We start from the raw sequence: 27,226 nt of genomic DNA on the forward strand, positions 1-27,226 counted from the left end.
ACTTCCAGTTTATACATTTTGAGGAGTTACGTTTTTTTTGTTAGTAAGGGAAATTATGGATTCTTGTTGCTGGATTTTGGAGGACATCTTAACGCTTTTTGAGCGTTTGAAATCAAAATTGTATTATTTGCCGTTTTTTAACACTGACATTCATGTGAGACTTTTTATGGTGTGGGTGATTACGAGATATCTGATTGTTTTTATTATTATTATTATTATTATTTTTGCATATTTGTTTTATTTATATTGAAATTTACATTGATATGTTGAACAGTCAGTCAAACTTTAAAGTCTGTCAGAAGAAACTGGCCTAGTCTAGAATAGATCTAGAAAGATTCACGATCTCCTTTGGTTCAAACTGACTTTTTCCCCAACTGCTCACCATCTGTGGACTCCTCTGCAGGCCAACAACATCCTCCAGCAACTTTGAAAAAGAAAAACCAGGAGTTCAAGAACGAAAACCCACAGTACGAAGTGACACTACAGCACTTGATGGTCGTCTCCTCCTCCCTGCGCTCTCTCTCCTCCTCGTCTTCAGACCAGGGTACTCCTCTTCTCCCTCTCCCGGTCCGCTCTCTCCCGGCTCAGGTCCGGCGTCGGCGGCTCCGCGTGTCCCAACGTGTTGTTGGGCTCGCAGCGGCCCGAGGTCGGCGAATTCTGCATGACGACAAGGCGTATGGGTGACTGGCTCTGCGGCGCAGGCGTGTTGTCGGGGGCGTACTCCTTGGTGGGGTCTTTGCCACGGCAGTCGTACAGGATGCAGGAGATGAGGAAGACCAGGAGGAGGATGACATAGCTGGCCACCAGGATGATGAGGTTGAGGGTGACGGGGTCAATCTCCAGGTAGAACTCCATAAAACCCATGGTGCCGCTTCATAACTCGCCCCGGATATAGAGAGGAAGGGTGTAAGAAACGATGGAAAAATAGACCAAAAAATAAAAAGGAAACGAGAAAGTGATGAAGGACAGTGGATGGACAGCTGGCCTGATTGAGAGAGAAAGAGCAAAAGACAGCAGAGGACTGCATCAGATGATGAAATGAGATGGATGAGCTGGGAGAGAGGGGAGGGGGCGGGGGGCAGGGGGGACAGCGACAGCAGGCCGGAGTGGAGATGAGGCTTTGTGCTTTAAAGGACGTTAATCCTCGCTGCTCCTCCAACCTTGAATTTCAGCGTCCAATGACGAAAGCTGCTCACTTTTAATAACTCAAGCCACCATTTTGATTTTGCCAACTAGAGAGCAATATCAAAATTATACTCCCGGCGAAAATGGACGGCTTTTGGCGCACACCTGTCAGCTTGCCACGAGCGTCACCGAGGGGATTTGAGGAGTCATGTAATATGTATTAAACAACCGCTTTTTATTATGTCACTCTTGGAGATTATTTTTACATTTGAATTTGATTACATTAAAAGCAAATAAGGCCCCAGAACTGGCTGTGGTCCAGAAAAAAAAAAAAAAAAAAAAATTTTCAAAGTACAGCGGCTAACATGTTATTTCATCCTATTAATGGGGTCTTTTTACACCGAGTTAGCAGGCTGTCAAGCCAATACTCTGTCATCTAATATTATATAGTGTCTTAAGTAACCCCCAGTTGCAGTCACATAGAGAACAATATCTTTATAAATCAAGCTTTTAGTGTTGGCTCAGTCAAAAACACACGCAAATTCAAGTTAAGCTCAGAACGTGCAGTTTTTATGTTTGATATGAAACTCTATAGACTCCAGTCTGCAGGTTAACTGTTTAAGTTCATGACAAAACAATAAGGAAAATGCAATAAGGAAGGATTCAAAGAGAAAACAATCAATCATGCTCTGCTCTGCTGGCTTTGAAATCAACCCCAATCAAACAAAAGAACATGTCGTTACCTTCCTACAATAACGACCTAAATTCCTTCTTTTTTTTCTTTCTTTTCTTTTTGCCAAAAGCCATTACAATCAAACCCCTGTGTATTGTCAGTATTTTATTACATTTCAGGAAATTGGAGGAAGAAGACAAAGTCTGAGTATTAAATGCTTACAGTGGTTTGAAATTATTCATTATTTCTGTTGTTTCTGTTTGGTACGTTTTTAAGTGTTTGATTTTTTTTTATGGTAAAAGTTGTAGCCATGATTTAGCTCTATATTGGTGTAGCTTAAGGTTATTATGTAGATCTCTATGTTATTGCAGCAGTAACAAAATGAAAAACAATAACAACAAAAAATACAACTTGAACAATTAATCATCTTCTGAAGATATTGTCAATAAATATTCAGATTGTCTTGTTTTTTTTCTCTTTATCCAGAAAGCTGCCACAACTTTCAAATGTAGGTCCTTCTGTGGAGGCCATGTGTCTGCGGCCGAATTCAGATGTGGAGGATGAAATCCTGTCGGAAATCGGGCTAATTTGTTAATGCCTTTTGCCTTTCTCCATCTGGGAAGGATTTTCTTTTTGCCTGATGGATGCGGGCGGAATAGAAGACAGATGGGCCAGCAAGCTGAATAAATAAAAACTTGCGGATCATCAGCTGAAAGGAGGAAAAACTGGGACAAACTGTTTAAATTCAACCTATATATGAAGAAAACTATGAATGGAAAAGAAAACAAAAAAAGAACACCATATTGCCAAAAGGTGATAGGTCACCCTTTAAAACCGCTGAATCCCCTTCTGTGGCGAAAACAGCGCCGACTGGGTCACGTCTAAAACTTTACAAATTCCAGCACAAAGGCACAATAACACAGAATAGAAAAACTGAAATACTCTAAGATGCATGTAGAAGCCTAAATTCAATTTTAGTTCATTCAGACCTTTAGGATAAATTATGTTTATATTTCTTATGGTAATTTGTTTATTTGGATAAAAATGAGTACAAGTTATATCTCTATTTCATACTAATTTGTTATATTGGACTATAATAAGGTCTTATTGTGAATTTGCATATGTAATTGCAGTTAAGGTTTTGAGGGTGTGGCTAGGCAGAATCAGTTGGGCAGTTGGAGTGGAGCCACACAGGTTTTTGACCTCTCTCTCTCTCTCTCTCTCTCTCTCTCTTCCTTTCTTTCTCTCTCTCTCTTTCTCTCTCTCTCTCTCTCTTTCTCTCGCTTAAGACTCTCTTTTGTTTACTCTATTATTTTTGTGGAAAAGTAACATTTGTACCATTTTTATTTTTGAAGTAAACCGTTAACCTTTATCAAGAGGACCCAGTCTATTTTTTTTTTTTGTCGTTTTTGTCATCGAGTGAACCAAAGGGGGAAGGACGGAGAGCGTCAAGCTTATGGCTTCATTGTTTAGGAACCTACAATGCATAACCAGCAATAAAAGACAAATAAAACTCAAGCAATTGAAACTGAAATCAACTCACAGGCAGACAGCTTCAAATCATAGAACAGGGTCAGCAGAGAGGTCGTCGACTTTCTGCGGACTTCAAATCTACACTTTGATCATTTTGAGCAAGTTTTCTTGGAAATCAGATGGAGCCTAGACAGGAACGTGAGCTTCATCAATTGGAAAAACATGACAGCTACATTTTTTCTCCATGACTTTAGACATCATTTTATTCTTATCAGTACAAGTATAAGTAGGTTGTTATTGCCTGGTTGTCTGTCCTAACATTGGTGTAAGTCCAAAAAAGGACATAGCAGTGAAATAAATGAAACTCCTGTTTCTTAAACAGTAAGTCCACCATGATGAGTTTAATTGTTGCAGTTTTTTGCAGCTTCGGGAGTTCTCTGTTTGCCAGTGGATTCTTGGAGTAAAGCTGAAGGACTCAGAAGAGGTAATTAAATCTCAGGAGGTATTTCTGCTATATAGCTAAAACCCATTACCCATCAAAAACTTTATTTACTCTGTGGCATCCCGAGCCAGAAATCAACATTGCGCACTTGTATTTCTAGATAGAAATATATCACTGCCTTGATTTTCCTCTGATTAACACCAGATGTGTTTCAACATCTGTCAAAGGAATCTCCTCCAGAACATTCATTCCCCATTGTCCTGCTGCTCATTCGGACTCCAAAACAAAAGCTGTTGCCATTTCAAACCAGACGCGTAGCTATACGGCCCTAACAGTTCTGTTTCAGGTTTCATTGTTTTTGAACTGACAGAGCGGAGATTCATGCCGTTGCCTAAAATTGAGAGATTGTCCTGTTTTCTTAATCTTGCGTAGGATGTTTCAGCCAGGAAATGATTTTGAACTCTAGAGGTTATGAGGCACGGGAGGTTAAGGCTTCATATCCTTCCTTTGAATAAAAATGAATATGCACTTTGAGATGACCTGCAGGAAGTTGGTTTATTGCGCAGACATTCTGGAAATCTGTTGTTGGCTAGAGATCAAGTGATCCTATGTTCCTGTGCACAGACATTTTTTAAATTTATTTTTATATCATGAACCCTGCAGATTCTGTAGGATATTACTGGCAGGATGCCGCCAGGGTTACGAGCAGCGAGGTTTTAACGACGAGACGCCCCTCAAACAGAAACATGCTCAGATTACTGGAGATGGATGGGCAGATTTTGCAGGATGTGAGGGAAGGTTGCACTTCAGAAACAAATTGGTTTCCAAACTGGAGCACGCCCTGAAGTTTGTTTTAGTTCAAGCTTGTTTAGCTAAGCAGTGGCAGACGCAGGATGGTGTGGCAGGGAGAGATCCTGCGATAGACGCTGGTTCCAGCCTCCAAAAGGAGACCAACCAGAAGCACAACAATGGCGCGGGGGGCCCCAAACGGCCCCATTAACCAGGGAGCGGCACTTCCCCCTCATCCGTCAAAAACCCGAGAACCTTTTTCTCCGCGAGTGCTTCTCTCGCTTGTCGACGTGCCGAGGGATTTAAAGACTTGTTGGGAGAATGGTTGGTTGCGGTGCTGCCGCAGATAAGGAGCGAACGTGCGGCTGCGCCGCCTCAACGCAGGAAGCTCGCATTGTGTCCGAGGAGAATGGCAGCTCGGTTTGATTCCCGTTGTGGTCTGCTGTCGTTTCCCTGCTCAGACACGCAGACTGAGTCTTTGTAGATCAGGATTGGGGGAACTGAGACCAGCAGATTCGACCCCACGTACGCCAACACAACGATCCCTAAGACATGAGCTGACTGATGATGATGGTATGCTGGGATGTGTATGAGAAGAGAACACATGGAAGATTTCAGAAACACCTCTAATTCAGAGTCAGAGTCATACTGGAGCAGACGAAAAGTTTCAGGGTATCTGAAAACTTTCTGTCTGCTCCAATTTTCCTCTGTTCTTTATTAATGGGCTGTTGAGTGGATCCTACAACCTGAGGCACCAACTAAAGCTCTGTGATGTGTGGTTGGATTTTTTTGTTTCTCAATCCAATCCTTCGAGAAAACAGTTCCAACCATTGTTTTACATCCCATAAAAATACTGATCTACATCCATCTGAAAGATGCCCTACATTAAATCTTGAACAACCAACAACACCCACTAAGCATCAAAAGTGGTCAAAAAATGTTTCTTTTAAAGCCAAAAAGAAAGACAAGAAAAACAGAGCCAACATGCTAATCATTGCGGTTGTGATAATAATACACATGCCATTTATTTACATTTTTGATATTGATTGTTTGGTAAAATACTGAAATTTAAACAAAGATGTTTACAACCACTAAACTTAGTAATAATTTTCAAGTAAAGCTGCTTGTTGTGCAGAATAAAATACATTTTTGCCATTCTTCTAATTTCAGATTATGACTGAGGGAGGCTAGCAAACTGGAATTAGCTGAAGCTAGCTAGCCAGGCTATCTGCTATGCTGTGGTAGAGCTAGCTAACCCTGACAGCGGCAATCTTTAGTAAAGATAGCAGCTACCAGTCTCAGAAAAAAACCTTACTTACCTAAGAACTTAAATTCAAACAAATTGTAAATGTTATCTAACAGTTAAGAAGGTATAGAGTACACAATTTCAAGTTCGGATGCTGCTATCCGGTGACTCCAACATGAAAATCAGCCATCTGTCAAGAAACTGACAATAACATGCAACATGCTTCTGAACTCAAGAGTTGAACACAAACCACCAGGAACTATAACCACATAATGATAATTCAGAAAAAAACAACTGTTTTTCTTTCTTTTAAAATGGCTAATATTTATCAGATTGTGCTTTAATACCAAATGAACTGAGCTGCATACTTGTTCTATATTTCTTTAAAAAAAAAAAGATTCTGAAGGTACATGTTGAAAATTATTATAGGTTATTTACCTATAATAAACAAATGATACTTACTTGTTTGGCAGCTATTACCAAATGTTATTGATTTAATAAGAAGAAGGATTTCCTGTAGCGACTTGTGCAGTCAGGGCTGAGAAGATTCTGGCTCTGCCGCCGGGAATGGGAAGAGCCCGTAATGAGCTGTGCTGCCTCCTACTGACAACTTCACTGACTTCCACCCTCATTAAGGATCCTGGGAGCTGTCAGGACCAGCTCCTGGCAGGTAGCTGGCTCTCGCCCCGGCCCACGCTGACACTCTGCAGACACAATGCTCTAATGAGCTGCTTATCGGTGCAGCTTCCGGAACATTTATGAGTCAGATTAAGCCATATTTCAATAAAAACGGCTTTCTCGGCTTCCATAATCATTAGTGCCATCAACTGTGCTTAAAAAACCCCCAAAAATATGTAAGAAATGGGTACATGTACTGTTAAAGTGTGAAGGAACTTTCAGTTAAGACTTTCAACAGGTGTTTTTATTGTATTTTCTACTGCATGTCAATGTTTGTGAGATGTACAAAAAAAAATAAAATACAATAATGTACCCTGGATATATACTATACAGAAAATGTCAGCTTTGGATTAACTGAAACTCCTAAATAAATGAATAAAAAATCGTTAACGGAAATGTTTGTACAATTGACGGAAAATATCCTGGTAATTTTCCGCCAGCCAGGACATTTTCTGTTTCTAAAATAAATTGTAAGTTTTGTTACTTTGTCAATTAGTTCATTTAATTATCTTTCATGTGTTTGTAAATGTGTTCATTTCTTTCAACGTTTTAACTTTTGACCCATTTAGCGGCTGATTTGGACTGTTCTGCTAAAGAAGGATCCAATCCCAGATGGCGTCTTTCTGTGTGGAGTTTCGCTGTTTCCCCAGGTGCCTGGTGTGTACTTAGCTGATTCTTTTTATGCGATTGTCATCTTTTCTTATTCCCGCAATCTGGCATCTGCAACCCCTGAATGTTTATACTTGAACGATGGAATCAGGGGCTACAGATTAAAACTGGGTCAAGGTTCATTTTTTTTCCCCCTTAGATGACCTCACCTCTACTTCAATGACAAGACAGTCTCACGCCTGCAGAGGAATTAATAACTTCCTTATTTTTCTTTTTTTTTTTTTTTTTTTTTTCCAAAGGGCGTTTCTGGGTAGAAAATCTTTCCTGTTTACCACGCTGCCGATTCCGGTCTCTTAGCGTGCCAGGCTCTTTTCCCAACTCTCGGCCTGGGATGAGGTTCAGTAAAACAGGGAGCAGTTGAGGAAGAGGGGGGGTGACACTGCATATGTGACACACCTCTGGTGGCTTCAACTGGTCACGATGTTACAGGAAGAGAAGGGAAGTTTGGGATTTCCCCCCCACCCCACTTCACACAGGAGCCAGTGACCTCCAGAGGCGCAGCGAGGATCTGGAAACATCGGAGACTACAGCATTTACTTACGTGTAAAAATCAATCCTCCCGATTGGAAGGAAAACAAAATTTGTGTTAACCTTTAGTTATGCCAGCACTTTAGGAAACTGGAAACTTTCCAGTGACTCATCCGGAAAGCCCGCCTTTCTGTCAGCTCCACCACAGATCGTAGGAGGCCCGAACTGTAGAAAATCCGATCTGTGTGTGTGGGCTCGTCTTGCCGCTGCATTTTCTGCATCTGTTTTCAGAGCAGAGGCGCCTCCTCCGAGGTGTCGAATGAGTCTGAGGTGATGCTTTCTGCTTCCACTCTCTGCCCACATTCCCCAAGACACTGCGGAGATAAAGTTAGCTCGCCGTTGCAATCGCTTAGCTGTCGCCACCTCCGAGTGACGCAACCTCGCCCCCAGACCCCCATTTTTTTTTTATCAGGGATATGCAAAGCAAAATGAAGACAGCTAAATATAACCTCACGGTCGGCCCTCCCGACCTGCTCTCTGGAAATCGGATCTGCGAGAGGAAAACAGGAGTCGGGTTTGTTTTGGCACCAGATCTTCGTTTTAATAGTTATAGTTCCAGTCACTGACAGAATAAATAAAATCGAGCTATAACGGAGGAATATCTGTGTGACATAACTTAGTGCACGTGTCATACAAAACAGGCATGCATGCAAGAAATTGGGCCCAGCTGTGACCTCAACACTCAGGTATTCAGTCATAAAGTAAAACACTGCACACACCTGCACATCTTTTTATGGTAAAAAAAAAAAAAAAAGTTACCTGCATCGTCAGTTCTAGTTTTCATTTCACTGCTTTATCAACTATTACCCTTTAGAATCTTCCAGAAAAACAAAAACAAGACCAGCAGTGCCTATTTCCGTTCACCCTGTTTGAAGAAATGCTACATGATTCTGTAAGATCACTTACACTTTTCTCAAAGTGGCATTAACGAGCCATGTTGTCGGTTCTGTGAAGCAAATCCCCACAGCAGAGAGGAAACGTCTTCAGAAACTTCTCTGTATTCACCCTCGGTTTAAATGATGCATTTCCAACGGGGTGCGACGGAACCTCCGACGAATGAACAGAGGTCACAAATGAGCCCAATTCAGAGAGAAACAAAAAAGTGGCTCAACATACATATTGTAGAGTACCATTCTAACTGTGTGTATAGCTTATCAATGTATAATATGTATAAACTGTACACCTCCAAGCCAGATCATACTGATCTCTTGTCATGTTTGTTTTAACGAGACTGACGTCTTTATTAGGAACAAAAGAGAAGACTTTGCACTTCACCCTCAGTGATTGACTGGTCAATGATTTACAGGTTTTTTTTTAACTAATTTTGTGGTTTTGTCATCTTGCTTCATCACAAGTTTCAAGAAATCTTTAGTTTTTTTTTTTTTGTTTTTTTTTATGAACCGACATTCTAACTATTTGGTCACGTGAAATTAGTTAGCTCCAACCAAACTTCTGGTTCAGAGACCAACTGGTCTCATTTCCTCCATCAGCTTTCAGGGAACTCGTTTTTTTGGCCTTCACAGACCGTCAGGTGTCCACCGAGGCACCGCTTGCTTCTTCAGTCGTTGAGCATGAAGGACAGGGGTTATGAGCTGTTAACCTGGTGACGTAGTATGGCATCTGTGTGGTGCATTCAGTTATAAACCGTTAAAGATATCTGCTGCATGAAATGAAGAGCTTGAGGTTTGACTGTCCAAACTTCAAGGAGATCAGGGTACGCAGTAACCCTGGCTGACCATGAGGGCGGTTTGACTCTCCCTTCGTTTGTCCTTCTTCTTCCTCAGTCGGAGCCTCCAGCAGATGGCGCTGGATCCCAGCAGGCCCAGCCCTGCAGAAAGCAGCACCAGTCCGAGCAGGGAGATGGTGGACCCATGGGTGTTGAAGGTGTAGGCCACCGCCGTCACCACGACGCCGGCGATGAGGACAAACACGCCAAACGGCACCACGCAGCGGTAGCAGGACATCTCCGCGCCGCCGGTCGCCGCCGTCAGCTGGACCTCGTTGACGTGCGGGATACGTGTTGTCACGACGACAGCACTGTCCTTCCTGGTCTTCTCCCGGCTCAGCCTCTCTGCCGAGATGGACGTCGGTATCCTCACGGCGTTCCTCGGGATCCTTCCGCCCCCTTTGGCGTAGAGGTCGTCCGGCATGGTGATCTTGCTGGCGAGGAACAGGTGAGCCATGATGGTGGTGGGGGGGCGGGGGGGATGTCAGAGCTCAGCCAATTAGAGAACAGCTAGCTGTATACAGAAACAAAAAGTTAGCTTTCAGCCTTTTTACGTGCAGTTAAAGATGAGTAGTTTTATATGGCAGCTGTACTTCCGGTTTACAGTAAATGTGATTTTTGGTGCTTAAATGCCCCATAAAAAGTGTGCTTATCCATCTTGGTCTATAACCAAATGTATTGGTACAAAATAAAGTAAGAGTTTGGTGAATCTGATTTCAGTAGCTAAAAACATAAATGTTTCAACTCTTTGCTAGGTTTTCTTCAGTTTTGACATATCTTGAGCACTCACTCAAATTCTGACATATTCCATCCAGTTATAATTTGTTAATGTATATCTTAAAGAAATACGTTTCTTACTATAAACCATGAGGTTGAAAGCAGTCAGATGGTCATTTTAAACTTAATGATTCTGATGAGGTATGGACAACAATGTGGGGAAACCCCAAAACGCCTCACTTTCCATAAGACGGCATCTGGGAAAGGGCTTAAAAAAACAAAGTCAGTCTTCAAACGCCACACTTCCTCCCATGCCGCAAACTGGCCTGTTCTGAATTTGCAAGGTAGGACCACGCATGGCACACTGGTAGGTGAATGGCTTCCAATGTTACTAGCTTAAAAAATTTGCATAACAAACTATTTTCTGTTTTTTTGAGGGGTTTTCTTGGACTGATGGTCATAATGTTTGGAACTGTTGTTGAACAATGTATTTTGAGTTTAAACATTGTTTTTACAAATTGCCTACTGTGTTCTCCAGTGGGGCGTAGGAAGGACAGTTGGCTGAGTAGCTAAAATCTGTGAATACTTGAGACCCTCACTAAAATCACTTGTATTAATTCAGACACCAAATATAAGAAAATGGCCCCAAGTCTGTTCTCTCACTGTGGAAAACTAAACCTGTTATTAACTTTGATTAACAAAGTGTCATTGTAAGTTTACGTTGTTCTACTTTTTTTTTTTTAATAACCGTCGGCATCCATCTATCTCTGTGAGTTAATGTGGCAGTTTGTAGCTACGCCTCTGAGGTCAGACGCTGATAATGAAATTTTAATGTGAGACAGATGAAGGGAAAGTCAAGCTTCATTGCCATCAGTTAACACAAGCAGCTGCTGATCGGGAAATGAAGTTGTTGTTTTATTTTTGTTAGTTTTTTTTCCAAGTCTAATAAAACAAAATGAATTTTGCTGAACATTAAGCGAGGCTGGAGAAGCGCTCGGCTTAACGGTCAGTTTATCTCAGGGGTCACCAACTCCAGTCCTCGAGGGCTACCATCCTGTAACTTTTAGATGCGTCTCTGCTCAAACACACCTGGATCAAATAAACTGCTCGTTTCCAGCCTATTGCAGAGAGGAATGAATGCTGGTGAGGGAATTCAGACATTTTGGAGCAGAGGTCAATCTAAAAGTTGCAGGATGGTAGCCCTTGAGGACTGGAGTTGGTGACCCCTGGTTTATCTTATTCCAAGCAGCCTGAGCTGATTAATTTCATCTGTAGTTTTACACCTTTAACCTGAAGGTCCTGCTTCTGTTGGAGACTGATTGTTCCTAAAGCAGATAAAGAGAATATTGCCAATGATCCTTAGTTCTTTTTTTATATATTTTACCAACATCTGTGAATGTAACTCGGACAAAGACATCTGCTTTTCTAAAATCAGGAAGGTGAGCAGAACCACAAATCTTACTCAGAAAACCGTTTGAGAAATTAAAGTTGAACTGAAGCACATCTGTAACCATCATATTCAAAACAGCATTTTTTTTTATACAAACAATACTCCTGGATTTAATGTCAGTGGGTTTTCTTCTTTTTGTCTCAGACATGTCTGCAGACCGTCAAGCTAATTCAACAAAGAACGCAATAAAGTGAAACTGCCATATTATTGTCTTAGAGACAAAATTCAGTGTAAGAAAACTGTTTATAACCTCTGTTGCATGAAAAAATAATCGGCACCCTACTGCAAGTTTGATGACTAATTAAAAGCAACAGGCAGTATATCCTTCCCCCCCATTAATTGTGAACATGGCACTTTTATTGTTTAACATCTCTGTTAAACAATGTGGTTTCATTTATAAATAAAATTTAATTTCTTTTCAGAAAAGCACCCATTAATAAAGTGTAGCAGATTAAACCTTTGGCTTGCGTTATTAACTTTTGGTAGGTGTGTTACAAATATATGTTATTATGCTTTTACTTTGCAGCTTTTATTTTGCAGCCTGCACCTAGGTTTTTATTGTCTATTGCGTTTTAATAAGAAGTTGCAAATTCACTACGCATATCCTGCTACTCGCATAAAAATGCCTAAAAAGCAAAATCTTTTCTCATTAGGAAGAAGTAGTAAAGGTGGGAGATTTTCATAAGAAATTATTATAAACACCAACTACCAATCTTATATGTCCTTTTAAGTTACTTAACGACTGGATAAATAATGACATGACTTTGAGGGAAAACTGTTTCACTTTTTGCAACCAGGTGGATCCATGTGTACTTTAAAACTTGAGTATCATTTGGGTATCTTTTCTTTTCTTTTCTTTTTCATTTTGAGTCTGTGATTCTGCATCTGTCCAGCAGGTGTCCTCGCACAGCCCTGACACAGACCTGGTTTCTCACCTGCTGCTTGTGTCTCCACTTTAAATCCATTCAGCTGGTTGTCAATTTTTTCTCTCTTCCTGTCGGCTTGCCTGAACAATCCTTGCTCACTGAACTTTCCTGGTATACAAGTTGCTCCTTTCCAAGGTTTTCTTGCCTCTGATGTTGTGCTGTTTTACCCTTTTTTCATTAGATTGATCCAGAGCAAAGCTGCTGTTATACACAGTCAGGGAAGCCTCTAATGATGATTTTTGACATCTTATTTTGTTTGCCTTAAAACCTAAGATATGTTTAGTTTATAATACAAGAAAAACATCGGACTCAACACTCGGCTCATTGCATTGTTTTGCAAAGAAAAAAAGAGTTGCACACCATCAGATGAAGGTGAACACATGATTTTTCAATGAAACGCTGCAATATTGTCTTTGCAGAATATTGCATTGCTGTGGTGGAAGTGAAGCCTGTCACGGCTGTAAAAACCCGACGCCCTGCAGGCTGAATTCTTGCAGGGAAAGAGAAAAAAAAAAAAAAAGATGAAAATCCACTTACTGCAGCGGAGAGCAGAGCTCCATTCCTATGGCTGTTTGGGTCGTGTTCCTGACTGCAGACGTGAACTCGTGGAGACTCAGTCAGTGCCTCGCTCCTCCGCTCCGTACCGTCCCCCCTGCAGGAAGAAATGAGGGAATATGGCTATCAACAGAAGGAGGTGGCAGAGAGAGAGGGAGAGCAGGAGGGGAGGAGACAGGGCGCCTTCCTCCAACACCTCCCAAACCCCCAGCCCACCTCCCATCAGACTGCCAGAAGAAGCTTTAACTCTTTCCTCCCTTCAGAGATTCTCCGGTTCAATCTGTCAAACAAATTGAATCTGGTCCGACTGAATAAGGATGCAGGAAACCAGGATGGTATACTCTTTCTTTACAGTCATGGTTCCCTTCATCCGACGGTAGATCCGTGACATCATCGAGGTCACACCAGAGATGATGGGTTCTGATTGGTTTGAGTCGTCCGGTACCTGACACGAGGCTCAGCCGAGTCGTAACAAAGATTTGCGACCCAATAAATCACAGAAACGTCCTGCGGTCTTCACGTTTCAGAGCCTGGGCTCTGTTTAGTCTGCTGCAGTCGGTTTTCACTCATGGAAACGTTTAGTTTTAACCGGTCAATTTTGTGGAATGTGAGTGGAGACAGCTGAGCTGCTGTTGCTGAGGATAGACATGACACACAACAAAACTGCATCCCTTTTTTTTTAAAGAGGACCAGCAGGAGTTGGCTGAGAGGTCTCCGCCCTACAGCTGAGCATCCAGCGTGTGGGAGGAATCGGATGTTTCCTCTGAGGCCTTCAAGCAGCTCCTCTTTCACATCCACAAAAGTCTGAGGACGACGGTCAGCCTGTTGTTTCACTTTGTGGCACGAAATGAACATTCTAGCAGTGTGAAGCAAACCCAATCAAATAACAGTCTTCTACTTGATGTACCAACTTTGTTTCATACAAAGTCAAGGGGGGGGAAACACATCCCAGTTATCCCCTTGGGACGTCTTGATTTCTGTAAGGACATCTCCAATCAGTCCCTCCATGAAGTTGCGATGTTGTGAATGGGAATTCACTCATCATTCGTAAATTTTGCGCAGGCTTTTCTACAAAGGCAACCAATCACTGGAACTTGGTTGAATTTTGACCAATCACCGTAACCCCTTATACCATCGCATTTCACGACATGCCCTTTTCATTCAACCCATTTTGAAGATGTTCTGTAGGATTTGCTTGTACTGTGTGTATACAGTTCATTTAAATTTGAACAAGCCCATGTTTGGACTTCTTTTGCTTTTGCATATTGCACCTAAGTTTGTGGTTGTATCTTGTATCTTGAAGAAAAGGATGTAGAACTTTAGATATTGTACAAACGAGATATTAACATACTTGTAAAAACCTTACAAAAACTTTATACCGTAGCAAAATAACTTTCGGTGTTCAACATGCCTCATGAACAGACTAGTACATACATTATTGAGAGACAAAGCAAAATCTTTTGCATGGGAATGGAAAAGAAACAAAATTTCCCCCATGTCCCCAAGGGGTCTCCATAGTATTCTGGTAAAGTAAGAAAGCAGACTTAAACTACATCTGCTTTTCTGTTTAGGTACAGAGGAGAAAAAAAAAAGTAGGTCATGAAGTTGGATCGCGGTGATTAATTTAAAACAATGCAGGTCTCATTTAAATGGGTTATGATTAGCAGGTGGTTCTGGTCCACCAGTCTGCAGCTCAGACTCCACCTGCAGGTGCAGCTCTGAATCTAGTTCAGCGGAAAAGTTCTCAGGGCTTCTGCTGACTCTGAGCCAAAGTTTTCGTCCAGCTCGGTGAGAATAAAACACCGACTTCCCACCCGTTCCATCTCGCGGCCCACCTGCCAACTGAATTGTAGTTCCTGCAAGTTTTCTGGGTTGATGTTTTAGTTTATTTTTTTATGGGTTTTGGGATGATAGATGACAGCTATGCAGTCTTGTTGTGGGTGTTGATGCAATGAATAAGAGCAGCAGACTGTTTCAGATCAGATTTTATTTTTTTGAAGACGTCCTCCTCACTACTTCTTACACATTTCTCTTGGATGGATCCTTGTGCGAGAGAAATTAGTTTCATGAATGTCTGTACTCGACCCAACATCCATCAGCCTGTTCTGAACAAAATAAATGCAGCTGTGCACATCTGGAGCAACGCCTAAACATCCATCAGGTGTTGTTTTTGCAGCGCCTACTGGGAATCCAGTAGGATCCCCAGTAGGATCAAAAGCTAAGGCAAAAACAAAACAAAAAAATGTCTGCGTTGGCGTTCTGGTGTTTGAACGTTCCCAACTCTTGGAGCATTTCTTCGCATTTCCTGGAGGTTTTCTTCTTCTCTTGCTTTTAATCGAAGCTGAAGAACTGATCATTTTTTATGATTAACAAATTAAATTTCCTTCCCAAAAATCACAACACCGCGGGGACAGTGCACGAGTGCTGAATCGCTTCCTTCCCAGTTCAGTTTTTTTCTTCTTTTTTTTCTTTTGGGTCGGGAACGATCCGAGTTATTTGTTTTGGACTCGAGTCCCTGGCGGCGTGGCGCGCCACTTCCTCCCCTTCGCCAGATGGTTTCGGGCCTTGCGTGTGGAGACAGCGAGTTTGCTGCTGCTCGCGTCTGACTTTCAGTTCTTCCTCCTTTCGCCGCTTCCTGCCTTCACAGGTGCATCCAAACTCCAGCATCAGAGCTCTGGAAAAGTTGACTTTGCATTTCTGTCACTTCACATCCTCCATTTACCAAAAAAAGACTTCAGTAAAAGTATTCGGTCCCGCCAGGGGCCCCACAAGGCCCCCTAAAAAGTGCTGAGCTGATGAAAACTAGTAGAAAAAAAAAACCCACCCTCAGTTGTGGGTTATCAGACACATTCTGACTCTGAAGTGGAGACTTATAATCTAAGGTATTTCGTGGCTCCCTGTAGAAACCAGAAACATCACAGATAGCTGATAAAATCGCAGACTTGGAGAATCTGGGAGGAAGTTGCTGGTGCAGCTGACAGTAGATCCGACTGTACATGTTTATGTTAGTTTGAGACTAAACCATTCCATTATTTTAACCTACAGTTACCTTTTCCAAACATGTGACCTCTTCCAGACACTTCCAACCAGCAGGAAAACTATCCGGAAGGAAGAGGAGCTTACTAAATATGCACAGGACTGCAAAAAAAAAAAAAAAAAAAAGGCTTTTCTAACCCAAAACAAGATCTATTTCTGAACAAAGTGGGCAAATAGCACATGATTTATTTCTTTGTATTACCTGAAACTGTTACAAAAGTAGCTTTTCTTATTATTATGATTATTAGTAGACGTTCATTTTGCACCAAATATCCTGGTGCTTCCGTTTCTTACTTTCTGAAAGTTTATCATCTGTGTTTTCATTGTTTGAATGGATGAATCAGAATTTGCCCGGTTTTAGTGCAACACAGACAGAAGTCTTTGGTTGTTGCAACAAATCGATGAAGAAGTTTAGAGATGAAGACCCATCAGGAAAATGTCAGAGCAGACCACAAGGTCACGTATGGTTCTGGACCACTTTGCATTAAATTACCATAATTTACAAAATCATGCAAAGTTGGCACTTTTAATGGACTTTCAATGCAACTTTTAGAGCAACTTTGTATTAAAAGTGTGATTATTTACCAAATGACACTTCATGACAACTGTCATAAACATTCATAAAGACTTCTTTATGTTCATGACAGGTGTTATGTCATGTTTATAACAGTGTCATGTCAGTCTTATGCACACCCCTTCAAATAAAGTGTTACCAAAAAATCGCTGGATGATTTTTTTTTTTGTTTGGTTTTTAGTAAGTAGAAAAGTCAACTCATCCTAAATTCTGCTGCTGGCATCCTGACCAACACCAAGGATATCAGGTCACCGGGTTTCTTCTTCAGTCCACATTTTCTGGTTTAATTTCACTTGCAGTGCTTTGCATATCACAAATACTGTCAAAAAACACTGATGGAAGCCTATGCCAGCAGTCTCATGTGGAGCACACAAAAGCTAAATAGAAAGAACTGTCCAAAATCCACAACATTTAGTTGATTTTCACTGTGTTTGAGCAACGAGAAGACGCAGGGTGTGACCGTTTGGTAATATTAGGCTCAGAGGAAAGTCAGGATGTTATTAAGAGAGAAAAGCAGCTGAAGCCAAGTGGAGCAGGAGCAACAGGATGTGAAAACCAGATCAAATAAACCAGAGGAAGGACGAGGAGGGATGCAGGTCACAAATAATTTAATGAAAGGGTTTAAATCTCCAACAAGCTTGACGGAGAAGAGTGGAGACTGAGCAGGAAACAAACACATGGGCTGAAAAAACGAGGTGGAACTGGAAAACCATCGACATGAGGTAAAAACGTGCAGGGGGGGGGGGGAGAGGTCAGGAGGTCATCCCCCTGAGAGGAGCGAGGAGGATGCTCCAGCCCAGCGGTCAGCAGGGCCTGCATCTGCTCAGCTTTCACCTGGACTCTTCTCCTAATACTAAGCTTTCAAATGAAAGAAAAAAATTCAATTTACCATTTTTCTGTTGCGATCACATTTTTATCATCTAAGACTCTATATTGACAGATTTTTTCCCCAAAATTTTCATGAATTTTCTTTTCCCCTCTCTTTTTGTTCTTTTCACATTTTTGTATTTGTTATGTATATTTTTTTGGTAATGGTTTTAGTGTAAAGCAGGAAAATCAGCTATACACACATACCTTCTGCCTTGACCCACATGCTTTTTGCTCTGCTGACATCCAACATGTTTCAGGGTTGTTTTTTTTTTGTTTTTTGGGGGTTTTTTTAAATCGCATTTCCAATCTTTGTCTCTTTGTTCTGGTAAAACTCTCCCAGTTCCAACACTGACAACACTGAACAGTCTGTCAGTAGACAGACTAAAAAGTTTGGATAATATAAAATATTTCAGTGTTGATTTCTCCAAATCCTAACAGCTTCTGTTTGCTGTAACACTTGGGCCTAACTAAACGTGTGTACGGAAAGTCGCTTCTTGAGCTAAAACTCTCCGTATTTGAGTCTTTGTCCACGATTCTCATTATGGTTATTTAAAATGCTTTGAAACTCCATCAAACTGGCGGATCCACATCAGCTTCCACCAGAACTGAAACAGAACCTATGCTTACACTGAACCATGATGACATCTAGTGGTGCTTTGAGGAACAGCAATAACCAGTCTGACAAGTACAGCCCAAACTTTCTCTCTTAAACAATTTAATGAGACTTATTGCATTATTCAAAATTGTTTATATTTCACAGGCAGTTTAAAGTAGAGCACTTCTAGTTTTCACTTCTTCCTGAAGGGGCTCAGGATCAGGGAGATGTCTTCTGATGCTTTATGGAGCTCTTCAGTAGTTCGAGGTCCTGGAAATTAAAGCAGAACCTTGTAAGGCTCTCTGGGAATCCCCTGAAAATAAGCATTGCTGGTGATCTAGACCAACCAATAACTTTTAATACAGCAAAAAAGAGATTTTCCAAAATGTGTCTCTCATGAGGCTCCAGGGTGCCATGAAATTGAGAGCAACAACTGAGGAACCCAGAAAAGAACTAGAAAAAGAGAAGTGGCGCGCAACAGTGAGAGAATGAGTAAAGAACATTTAAAATGTCCTCGGCCCTTTTTCAAAGTATTTCTGGGCCTATTTTAGGTTTTTGTGGAGTTTCCACAAGAAATAATTACAGGACCTGAGAGGTCGTTGTGAAACCACCAGAATCAGAAGAAAAATACAGTGAAACCTCCAGTTTTAGCCGTACATCCACTGGAATAGTAGAACTTCTAATACGATGCTACAAAACGTCCTAAAAGACTCAAAATATCACATAAAATGTTTTTTTTTTCTCATAGACGGATCACTTGTAAAACCAACACTATTCTAGGAAATGTGCTATCAGAGAATTCAGGAGGGTTAAAGAAAACTTGAAACTTGTTTCTGCTGAACCAAACAGATCAATAAGAACACCAACTTCAACAGAACCCGATATTCTGCTTCAAGTAAACATGTTGCAGACTTAATTTGCATTTGGAAACAACAACAAAAATGTGACAATCCCTGGAATTTTCAAAACCTCAGGCTTATTTTACTTTCACTCTACAGGTGTGCTCAGTAATCTTCCAAACCTGTTCTGAAAAGTCAAATCAGTTGCTCCAGTTGCACAAAATTACCCTTGGCATCACTTTAACCATACAAAATTTCAGACTGCGTGTGCTGGACCAAACAAACCCTAACCACAACCTAAACTATACAGCCTATCTTCAATCCAAACAACCGGCTGTCTTCCTCCTCCCTTTTGTATGATGATGGGACTTTATGAGCTGAAGCACAATATTAATGACCCCTATAGACCAATGAAAGAACCAATTAAACCTATAAAATTGCTAATTTCCATAAGTTCCAGTCAAAGGTTAGATGTATGTTAACGAGAATCTCAATAATACCCACAAACATTATCTCAGAACTTCACAGAATTCGAATCGACTTTGAGGAACGAAGAGCTACGCTGCAGGGTTCATCCTTCACTCTTGATGGAATCGGTGATCCACATTTGTCACGGTGCTTCGCAATGTGTTTGCATAAGTAACTGGAATGTGATTGATACACAGTTGGATGGAACTTACCATTTAGGATTATACTGCCACTTGGAGAGACGGTGGCAGTGACTCCAGGAAGCCCCCGGAAAAAGAGACTTGGGAACAGCTCCGGATGGTAGCTGTGAAGAGTCATCACGACACAAAACGAGAGACAAAGTTACTGCGTTGTCGAGCACAGCTAGTGATCAGTGATTGGTGCAGTCACCAATCACTGATCAATTACTGGAAACAAAAAAATGGATAAATCTTCCTTAAAATATGGTGATTTGATTGATTTAAGTGTCAGAGTCGTGGTTCAGGTAATAGTGAAAACAGTTGTCATTGTGCTACTTTTGCAAAGAATTTGAAAATTACATTTTTAAACGTTTCACATGGTCATTGCAGGACATTTGTTGAGAAATCTGTCTTTACTTGTTGGGAAATGAATGTGTATTCTTTCATCTAAGTCTACAGGTGCAACATGGTAGTCAAAACCAGGACTCATGGCTGAACATTATCCATTGTGGGATGGGACCATCTGTTACCCGCAAGTCTTAATCACCTTTGATATGTCGGACTTAGGAGAATTTTATGAACAAGTATGAATTTCAAAAATCTGTTCTCAAGAAAATATTTACAATGCATCCGAGTACTGCTTGACAACAAGGTCTCAAGGATTCAACAGCGATGCCGACATTTCAGTTCTTCGTTGGCCATATTGGACATTACAAGTCACTTACAGTCCCATCACCTGCGGGCGCAAACACTGTACGTTACTGCTCGTAAATAGTTGTCCTGACCTGCACTTTTTACTATATGCCTGTCGAACATCTGCTAAGTGAACTGGGAAGAATTTGCCACAGCTCACAATGTTCTTGATTTGAAAGTTCAGAAGGCGGACCGGGAAGTTGAGCTTTTGCACGATTCGGGCAAACTTCCTGGCTGCTCGGTGAGACTCGTCAGTGCTGCCCAGACGGACAAAGAGAAGGTCACTTTAGTGAGACCAGCACACAGAGTTGCAGGATCTGGAGTACACACTGACCTCGTGGCTCCTGCACAAACAAGTGTCCCGTTTCTAAACAGTCTTGCTGTCGATCTTGGCTTACGGATTCTTATGGTGATTGCTGGAAAAGTCTGAAATACAACAATAAACAGAAATAAACAACAAAAAACAACAGGTAAGAGCAAACTCTACATGTATTGGCAGCAGTAGGAGCACTCTGGAAGTGTTGCATTTGAAGTTCATTCACCTTTGGGTTGTACTCACAGTTCCAAGTGTTTCTGACTATAAAGTCTAGGTCCAACTTACAGCCGAGCTTTGCTGTAGACAAGACGTTACTGCATAAAAAGATTGAAACGCAGCTTTAACGACAGGATGTTGCGATTGAGAATGCCAGAAAACTGAAAAGAGAGGACTCTACTTTATCTGTGGTTTAAATGTGAGGTCCACGAGTTTTTCTGGAACTGAAGGGGGAATAGAAAAGGTGCTGTTGCTTGGCAAGACATCCAAAGTCCTATTATTATGTTCAGCTGAAACAAACAAACAAAACAATATATAATGTTTTCAGAGGTCAGACAATCTGGCCTCGAAGCTTCAGAGAACCAGGGGGTCTTCAAATACTTCTTCAAATACTCCATCTGGATACTGTTAAATGTCCAAGAATAAAAACATTTCTTTGAAGAAACTTGGATCATCTGAGTTATTACAAAATCTAATTTTCCATTGGAAATAATAATGTATTGTTAAACAGAATTAAATTGAGTGAATAAGCGACTTGTAGAGCCAACTTTAACAAATAACTCAGCAGTGGTTTGATGTTTGTCTTATCAGTCTCTCGCATCGTTGCGAAGGAATTTTTGAAGTTGATTATGTACATTCAGGTTTGAAAAGCTCTCTGAAGGACCCACCAAATCATTTTAATCATGGTCGAGGTCTGGTCTTTAACTGGACCATTGAAACGGCTCTTTTTTCAGCTATTATGATGCAAATTTGCTCCTTTGTTTGGGAATTATTATCATATTAATGACCCAGCTTGCATAAAGCTTCAGTTTTTGGACAAATTACCTGATATTTTACTCAAGAACACTTTGGTAAATAGAGGAACTGCTATGCAGTCACACTTTTCCAATAGAAAATATTCTCAAAGAGTCGATGCGTAAGCACTTTCCTTTTGGGATTGACTGTTAATAAATTGATTGAACTGAATAGACTTGGTGTTGTTCTCAAACTGTAATTTTATGTCAAGTCACTTTAAGCCCTGGTAAGCACCAGACGTGTTAGTTTGTACCTGTGTTGTTCTGTTCCAAGCAGATCATGAGTTCTTTGATTACATCTTTAATCTCCTCTTGTTTTGTGTCCTGCAGCCAAAAAATTATGGAAGAAATCAGAAATCCCAAAGAGTTTTTGAGCAGCGCTGCAGCTGCGTCTGATTCTCCGAGTTTGGATTCAAAGACAAACATGCGTACGATGATGTAAATTCAGACCAAAGGTCTTTGGAGTGCATCGTGAATACTTCATTTTTTTAACAGATGGCATCAATTTATGTAACTCGACATAAAACCTTTCTGTAAACAGAAAGGTTTCACAGAAATGAAATGGAAAAAGAAACAATGGGACAACAACGCAGCAACATGTCTTCACTAAGGGTACACTCGGTAAACAACACAGATGGAACCTGTAGGATTTAACCAAACCCAAGGCCTTTTACCATTAATTAATTAGTTAATTATACTATTAGTTAATGTTTTATTGTTGTGATAACACGCTGAAGGTGGAGTGTCAGAAAGAGCAGGAGCTATTTAAAGATTTTAAAGCATCAAATTACAAACTCAAATGTCTTAAGTTTGTTACTTGTTTGTGCATGATGCCGTCTCTTTAATGCAACTTTAAACGTTAAGTCCACAGCACAGGTGTGTCGGCATCTAACTGGTGAACAGTACAACGATATTTGTACTTACAGTTAAGATATACTTTTCAAAAAAGTGCTCCAGGTTGTGCCAGTCCATGACGGAGTCCATTGTGGGAAATGTTTCATCAGTGTTGTGGGAAATGTTTCATCAGTGTCCACTCAGCTGCTGCTTGTTAGCAACTGACTAAGGTTCACATGTTTACCACTGTTTGGATTTAAGTATTTTCAGTCGAGAGAATTCTGTTGCTACGTTACTGAAATTATGAAAGATGCAACACAGACTTGCTCTTGATTGATTCATCGATGTAAATTTACAGAATAACCTCCTGTAATGTTTACTGTTAATACAAATTAATCAATTGTGTTCCCACCATTCTCTATAATTCCCTCATTTCTCTGTTTCTTATCAATAACTATTTGTTTTTATGGGTTTGCTTTTTTTTTTTTTATTAAGTTGATCATTTCATTGTGTGCCTCTCTAGAGGCCAAATGTCTGTACTTGTGTTATGCTTGACTGTTTGAAAAGGGCTTTATTAATAATGTTTGATTGAATTCAGTAATAGAGCTCGTGAATTTCTAGGTTTTTATTAGCAGAGCTTCAGAGAGTCGTCAGTAAGGATGAAAAGTTTTCCCAGAGAAACAAACACAAGAGTGCTATTTCGATGTCTGAGCCACTTCTTTGCCACTTTTCCCAGTGACTTGGTACTCATGATTCATAGATCATCCAACAAATTGCTCCTGGAATATTGAACAGCGTTGCACTCGGTAGACATCTTGGCAAGCCAAATTGTTAAACGAACTCCGACTTGATTTTTACTTTTTATCTCCTTTTGAAGTTTTCCTTACAACATGTAACAGTCTCGTTGAAGACACTTGATAAATGGTTGAATATTATTTCCCGTGAAGCTCTCTTGATACAAAACAAATGACAACGTGAAAAGTAACCCAGGTTTGATGTTTGATATCAAGCACAACTCAATATGAAATCAGCCGTACCGAACTTCTGAATGAAAACTTTTGTCCTTACATGCTGCTCTCTTGATTTGAGCGACTTTCGTAGTTTCTCAAAAACTCAACAAATTGAATTTCACTTTGTCCCTCTCACTGAAACGTAAATAAATAGTCACTTTATAACCTAAAGTCTCGCTTCTCTTGCACTTCTCACCGGTCACTGGGAACCGAGGTTTGTCAAAATTCTTTCTCAAATGTACTTTTTTGGAACTTTACTTTCTATTCTTAGTTCTGATTGGTTCTTTTTCGAGATGAGTTCATAAAATGTTTCATCCCCAGAACTATTCCTGGCCTCGTTCCTGTTTGTCTGTCCTATAAAGAACAGCATATGGGAAGTAATTGTGTCCGCTCGACATCCTGGACTAAAAGGGGGGAAAAAATGGTCTGAATCTCGCAGCTCGAACAACTTCTTTCATCATCTGAATCTGAACGAGGCCATGTCATCAGCCGACTATAAACACTGTTAACTGTTCTGACTGATCAGAGCCTCAGTGGCTTTCCTTTTGATCAGAAGAGTAATTGATTTTGAACGAACCCATGTGTTCTCGCTCTTTTGCTGCAGAAAAGTTTAATTGTTGACATTAAAGTCACAGAAAGAGCTTTTTGTATATATATATATATATATATATATATACATATAATTTATGTTGGTGGTGCCAACTGCAGATAGTCTGAGGTCATAAACTGCCTCCTTCCTGTTTGCACTTATCCTCCAGATCTGATCATCAGCAGAGAACACATCATTCTGGCAAATCCCTCATCATTCTTCCCTTTTCTTGTACTTTTACTCTTCAAAGAACCAATTTTCTTTTTTTTATGAACATCATTCTCTTGCTTTCTGTCATTATCACTATCATTCTTTCTTCTTCCCCCCCCCCCCCCCTCTCCATTACATCCTAGATGTTCTGTTTGTCTAATCTGACAGTTCCGGCTTTTATTCCTCCTTCCTGTTTGTTTTCAACCCTCCTTTTCCATTCTGGTATGAAGAATCTTCAAACTTCAGTTGATTCAAAACTTTTAACTGTGTGTGGGTTTTTTTTAACCATGTCTAAAAGGATTTACATCTGAGATCAAACTTACAAAATCACACTACATCTCTTCCTGTCGATTTATCCTCCCTTTCCTCTATTTTTGTCCTCCCTTTTTTTGTCTTTTGATCCTTTCTTCCCTCTCTCCTCCCTCCTCCTTGGAACAGGGGAACAGAAGGAAACCTCAGGCCCTCCTTCCTCACGTCTGGCCGTCCAATGGGAGCAAGGTGGGAGGCAGATCGGCAGCGGGACTCACACCCTCCAGATGTGGGACTCGCTGCGCTCAGTTAACCACAGTGAAACGTGAGCTCCCTCTGCTCCTCTCCAGCCCGGGCCGTCTGTATTTTTGGGATGTTTTAAACGGGCCGGGACAAAGACATGTTTCCAGGCCGGAGCCCGGCCTGAGCAGATGTTCCTGCTCTGTGGAGGACAAGGGAAGGAAGAAGGACGAGGTGGAGGAGAAGACCTTATTTCTGCAGAGAAAGGAAGGGATAGATGGTAAAGTTTGGTTTTGGTGCCTTGAAGCAGCTGTGGAGCTGGAGCTCGGTTGACAGTGGCAGCTGCATGCTTGTGGGTAAAACTCTGTCTTAGTTTCATGTTTGCTGTCAGAAACCCTAAGACTTGTTCTCTGATTGGTTTGTCGAGGAGCCGATTAATTCACCGTGGAATGAGCCACGTGTTGACGGTCATCTGTGTATTTACAACTTGAAAAGGTTAGAAATGCACATAGGACTCTGTTCAGGTTTCAGCAGCTCTCTCTTATAAAATGGGAAACGGCTTACACTTGTATACCGCTTTGGACCGGAGGACCACAAACCACGTCTCGCTACAGTCTCTCATTCACTCATTCATTCACACTCACGGTGGCAAGCTTCTGGATAGTAGCCACAGCTGCCCTGGGGCACTTTGACAGAGGTGAGGCTGCCATGCCTCCAACGGGCAAAGCGGGTGAAGTGTCTTGCCCAAGGGCACAACAACAGAGGAGGACAAAGATGGAATTGGACCAGCAACCAATTGATTGTTGGACAAACTCCAACTACTGTCGCCACCCTGTCAAATTACTTATTCCCACTTAGCTAAATACCGCATGCTCGCCATGGAGACAGTAAGAAGAGATGTTTAAAGACCGTCATAAACAAGTTTATTAGTAAATCCTGATTCTAACACATAAACACATTTTAACGAGAAGCAACAAGTAACCTGCTAGCTGATTTTCAGTTTCCAACAAGCTGCCCATAAAGTAGTGATGAGCTTTAGCTGTCAGTCTGTAGCTAATCTTCAAGGCCTTGTGTGACCTGTTTGTTTAAGTCTACCATTGAGCAGATTGGAATGGTGATCTTTGCACGTAGTTTTGACCCAAGTGTGGGGTGACAGTGTTGTCAGGCGGAGTTACCAGCTGCAGGTCGACAGACTCGGTATACCTGGTAGGCACATTAGGCAGCATCAGCAGCACTGGACCGAGTTTGATAGAAGAATTTTAGCAAATATCCGAACCAACAGACTCACAAAGATACATGCCCACGCTGTCTAATTCCTGTCTCTGGGATGGCAGGCTGAGATGTCAGAATTGTACTTTGATTTCAGTACGGAAGTGTTGGGTCTTCCCAACTTTACCCGTATCCTATATAGTGATTTATAGACATGACAACTGTAGGGGTAACCCAATTGTCCCTGTCAGCATATGTTAGTGCTGCTTGATGTTAGGAGTGAAAAGGACATGGTGAGCCACCTGGCTGCATCTGTAGTCTCCATAGTCTCCATGGTGACCGCATGCTGCAATAGTCAAGGGATAGATTCAATAACTTCAATAACTACATACATTTAAAAAAAAAAAATTTATTCAGAGATGCATTCAAGTTCCAGGACAGCCACTGTACAGCCTCCATTGCCACACCTGTTTTATGTCTTGTTGTATGTTATTGTCTACCTGGTTGTTGGTTGGTGTTGTCTCGGTGATGGATGGGTGTGATTTCCCCTTTGTGAACAATAAAGTCTAAAGTCTAGGCGTACTACCTGACTACCTGCGGGACGCTGTGTTCAAGCATTCCGTCTTCGGTGCGTCTTCAGTCGATTATTGTCATGCAGCTTACCGCGTTACCCTAACCCACCGTCTGTTGTCTTGCATAAATCCAGAGGTTATCCTCGACACCAGCAAAGTGGGAATAAAAAGGCATCATAGCACGGAGTCAAAATGTAGTTTTCCTGGCTGATGAAGACGAGTGAACACCCACTCTTAAAACAAGAGATGAGACTAATTTGAACTGTTTTCAACGTCAAAGGTTTTATTTTATGAGCTTGTGGTGATCAGTCTAAGCAGTCCCTTACAATGCTGCTGTTGCTAGTTCCTAATTGCTAGTTGATGGCTGTTTTTTTTTTTATAAGGATGGTGAGTCGCTGTGTAGCTCAGGTTTGTGGAAGCCATTATAAATTTAATTCATAAGTCTTAGAATGTATTTGCCCTCTCACAGATATCTGTTGGTTTCTTTTTGATTATATAAAACATTTAAGGTAAGAGTCAAATGAGTGTTTTAAGCTAAACATACATAACCCAAGTAAACACAAAAGTAAACACAGTTTTAAATGCTATAATGCGCGTTGACTCATTAATTACTTGTGATTTCCTGCAAAAGTTGACTTCACTAAGCCTCACCCAGATCTACCCAGATCTATAGCAGCAAGCATTTCCCTAAAACACATGTGTCAAACTCAAGGCCCGCGGGCCACATGTGGCCCGC

At 41.1% G+C, this 27,226-nt stretch overlaps 3 protein-coding genes and 1 long non-coding RNA gene across 9 annotated transcripts in view; 2 read left to right on the top strand and 2 right to left on the bottom strand.

Annotated features, from left to right (window-relative positions):
- Window positions 1-8,142: 8,142 nt before the first annotated feature.
- LOC106956994 (transmembrane protein 100-like) lies at window positions 8,143-13,600 on the bottom strand. Of its 2 annotated transcripts, XM_015048158.1 has the most exons (3): window positions 13,214-13,600; window positions 12,980-13,094; window positions 8,143-9,863 (listed from the first exon to the last, which is right to left on the bottom strand). In XM_015048158.1, the coding sequence occupies exon 3, from the start codon at window positions 9,804-9,806 to the stop codon at window positions 9,333-9,335; it is 474 nt and encodes a 157-aa protein (XP_014903644.1). In that variant the 5' UTR covers window positions 9,807-9,863; window positions 12,980-13,094; window positions 13,214-13,600; the 3' UTR covers window positions 8,143-9,332. The 2 variants fall into 2 exon arrangements, with proteins under 2 accessions (XP_014903644.1, XP_014903643.1); XM_015048157.1 differs by having other exon boundaries at window positions 12,980-13,600.
- Window positions 11,302-12,946, top strand: LOC106956995 (uncharacterized). Its single transcript, XR_001426868.1, has 2 exons — window positions 11,302-12,553; window positions 12,624-12,946. It is a non-coding gene; the product is annotated as an uncharacterized LOC106956995 (long non-coding RNA).
- A 3,598-nt stretch (window positions 13,601-17,198) lies between the features above and the next one.
- LOC106956989 (TATA-box-binding protein-like) lies at window positions 17,199-22,586 on the bottom strand. Of its 3 annotated transcripts, none has more exons than XM_015048146.1 (8): window positions 22,502-22,586; window positions 21,832-21,901; window positions 20,965-21,073; window positions 20,794-20,881; window positions 20,586-20,677; window positions 20,412-20,508; window positions 19,592-19,683; window positions 17,199-17,465 (listed from the first exon to the last, which is right to left on the bottom strand). In XM_015048146.1, the coding sequence occupies exons 1-8, from the start codon at window positions 22,559-22,561 to the stop codon at window positions 17,438-17,440; spliced, it is 636 nt and encodes a 211-aa protein (XP_014903632.1). In that variant the 5' UTR covers window positions 22,562-22,586; the 3' UTR covers window positions 17,199-17,437. The 3 variants fall into 3 exon arrangements, with proteins under 3 accessions (XP_014903632.1, XP_014903631.1, XP_014903630.1); XM_015048145.1 differs by having other exon boundaries at window positions 20,344-20,508; XM_015048144.1 differs by lacking the exon at window positions 17,199-17,465 and adding an exon at window positions 18,197-18,342 and having other exon boundaries at window positions 20,344-20,508.
- A 2,220-nt stretch (window positions 22,587-24,806) lies between these two features.
- Window positions 24,807-27,226, top strand: part of ankfn1a (ankyrin repeat and fibronectin type III domain containing 1a) — a 93,461-nt gene continuing 91,041 nt past the window's right edge. For 2 of the 3 annotated variants that reach the window (XM_015048154.1, XM_015048156.1), the window contains exon 1: window positions 24,807-24,989. In XM_015048154.1, coding sequence (XP_014903640.1) covers window positions 24,987-24,989 — 3 coding nt within the window. In that variant the 5' untranslated portion in view covers window positions 24,807-24,986. The remainder of the gene's footprint in view (window positions 24,990-27,226) is intronic. The other variant, XM_015048153.1, reaches the window with a different exon arrangement.

The sequence above is a fragment of the Poecilia latipinna genome, unplaced genomic scaffold (genome assembly GCF_001443285.1).
Source record: "Poecilia latipinna isolate Pla-1442-1.1 unplaced genomic scaffold, P_latipinna-1.0 Scaffold862, whole genome shotgun sequence".
Classification (NCBI taxonomy): domain Eukaryota; kingdom Metazoa; phylum Chordata; class Actinopteri; order Cyprinodontiformes; family Poeciliidae; genus Poecilia; species Poecilia latipinna.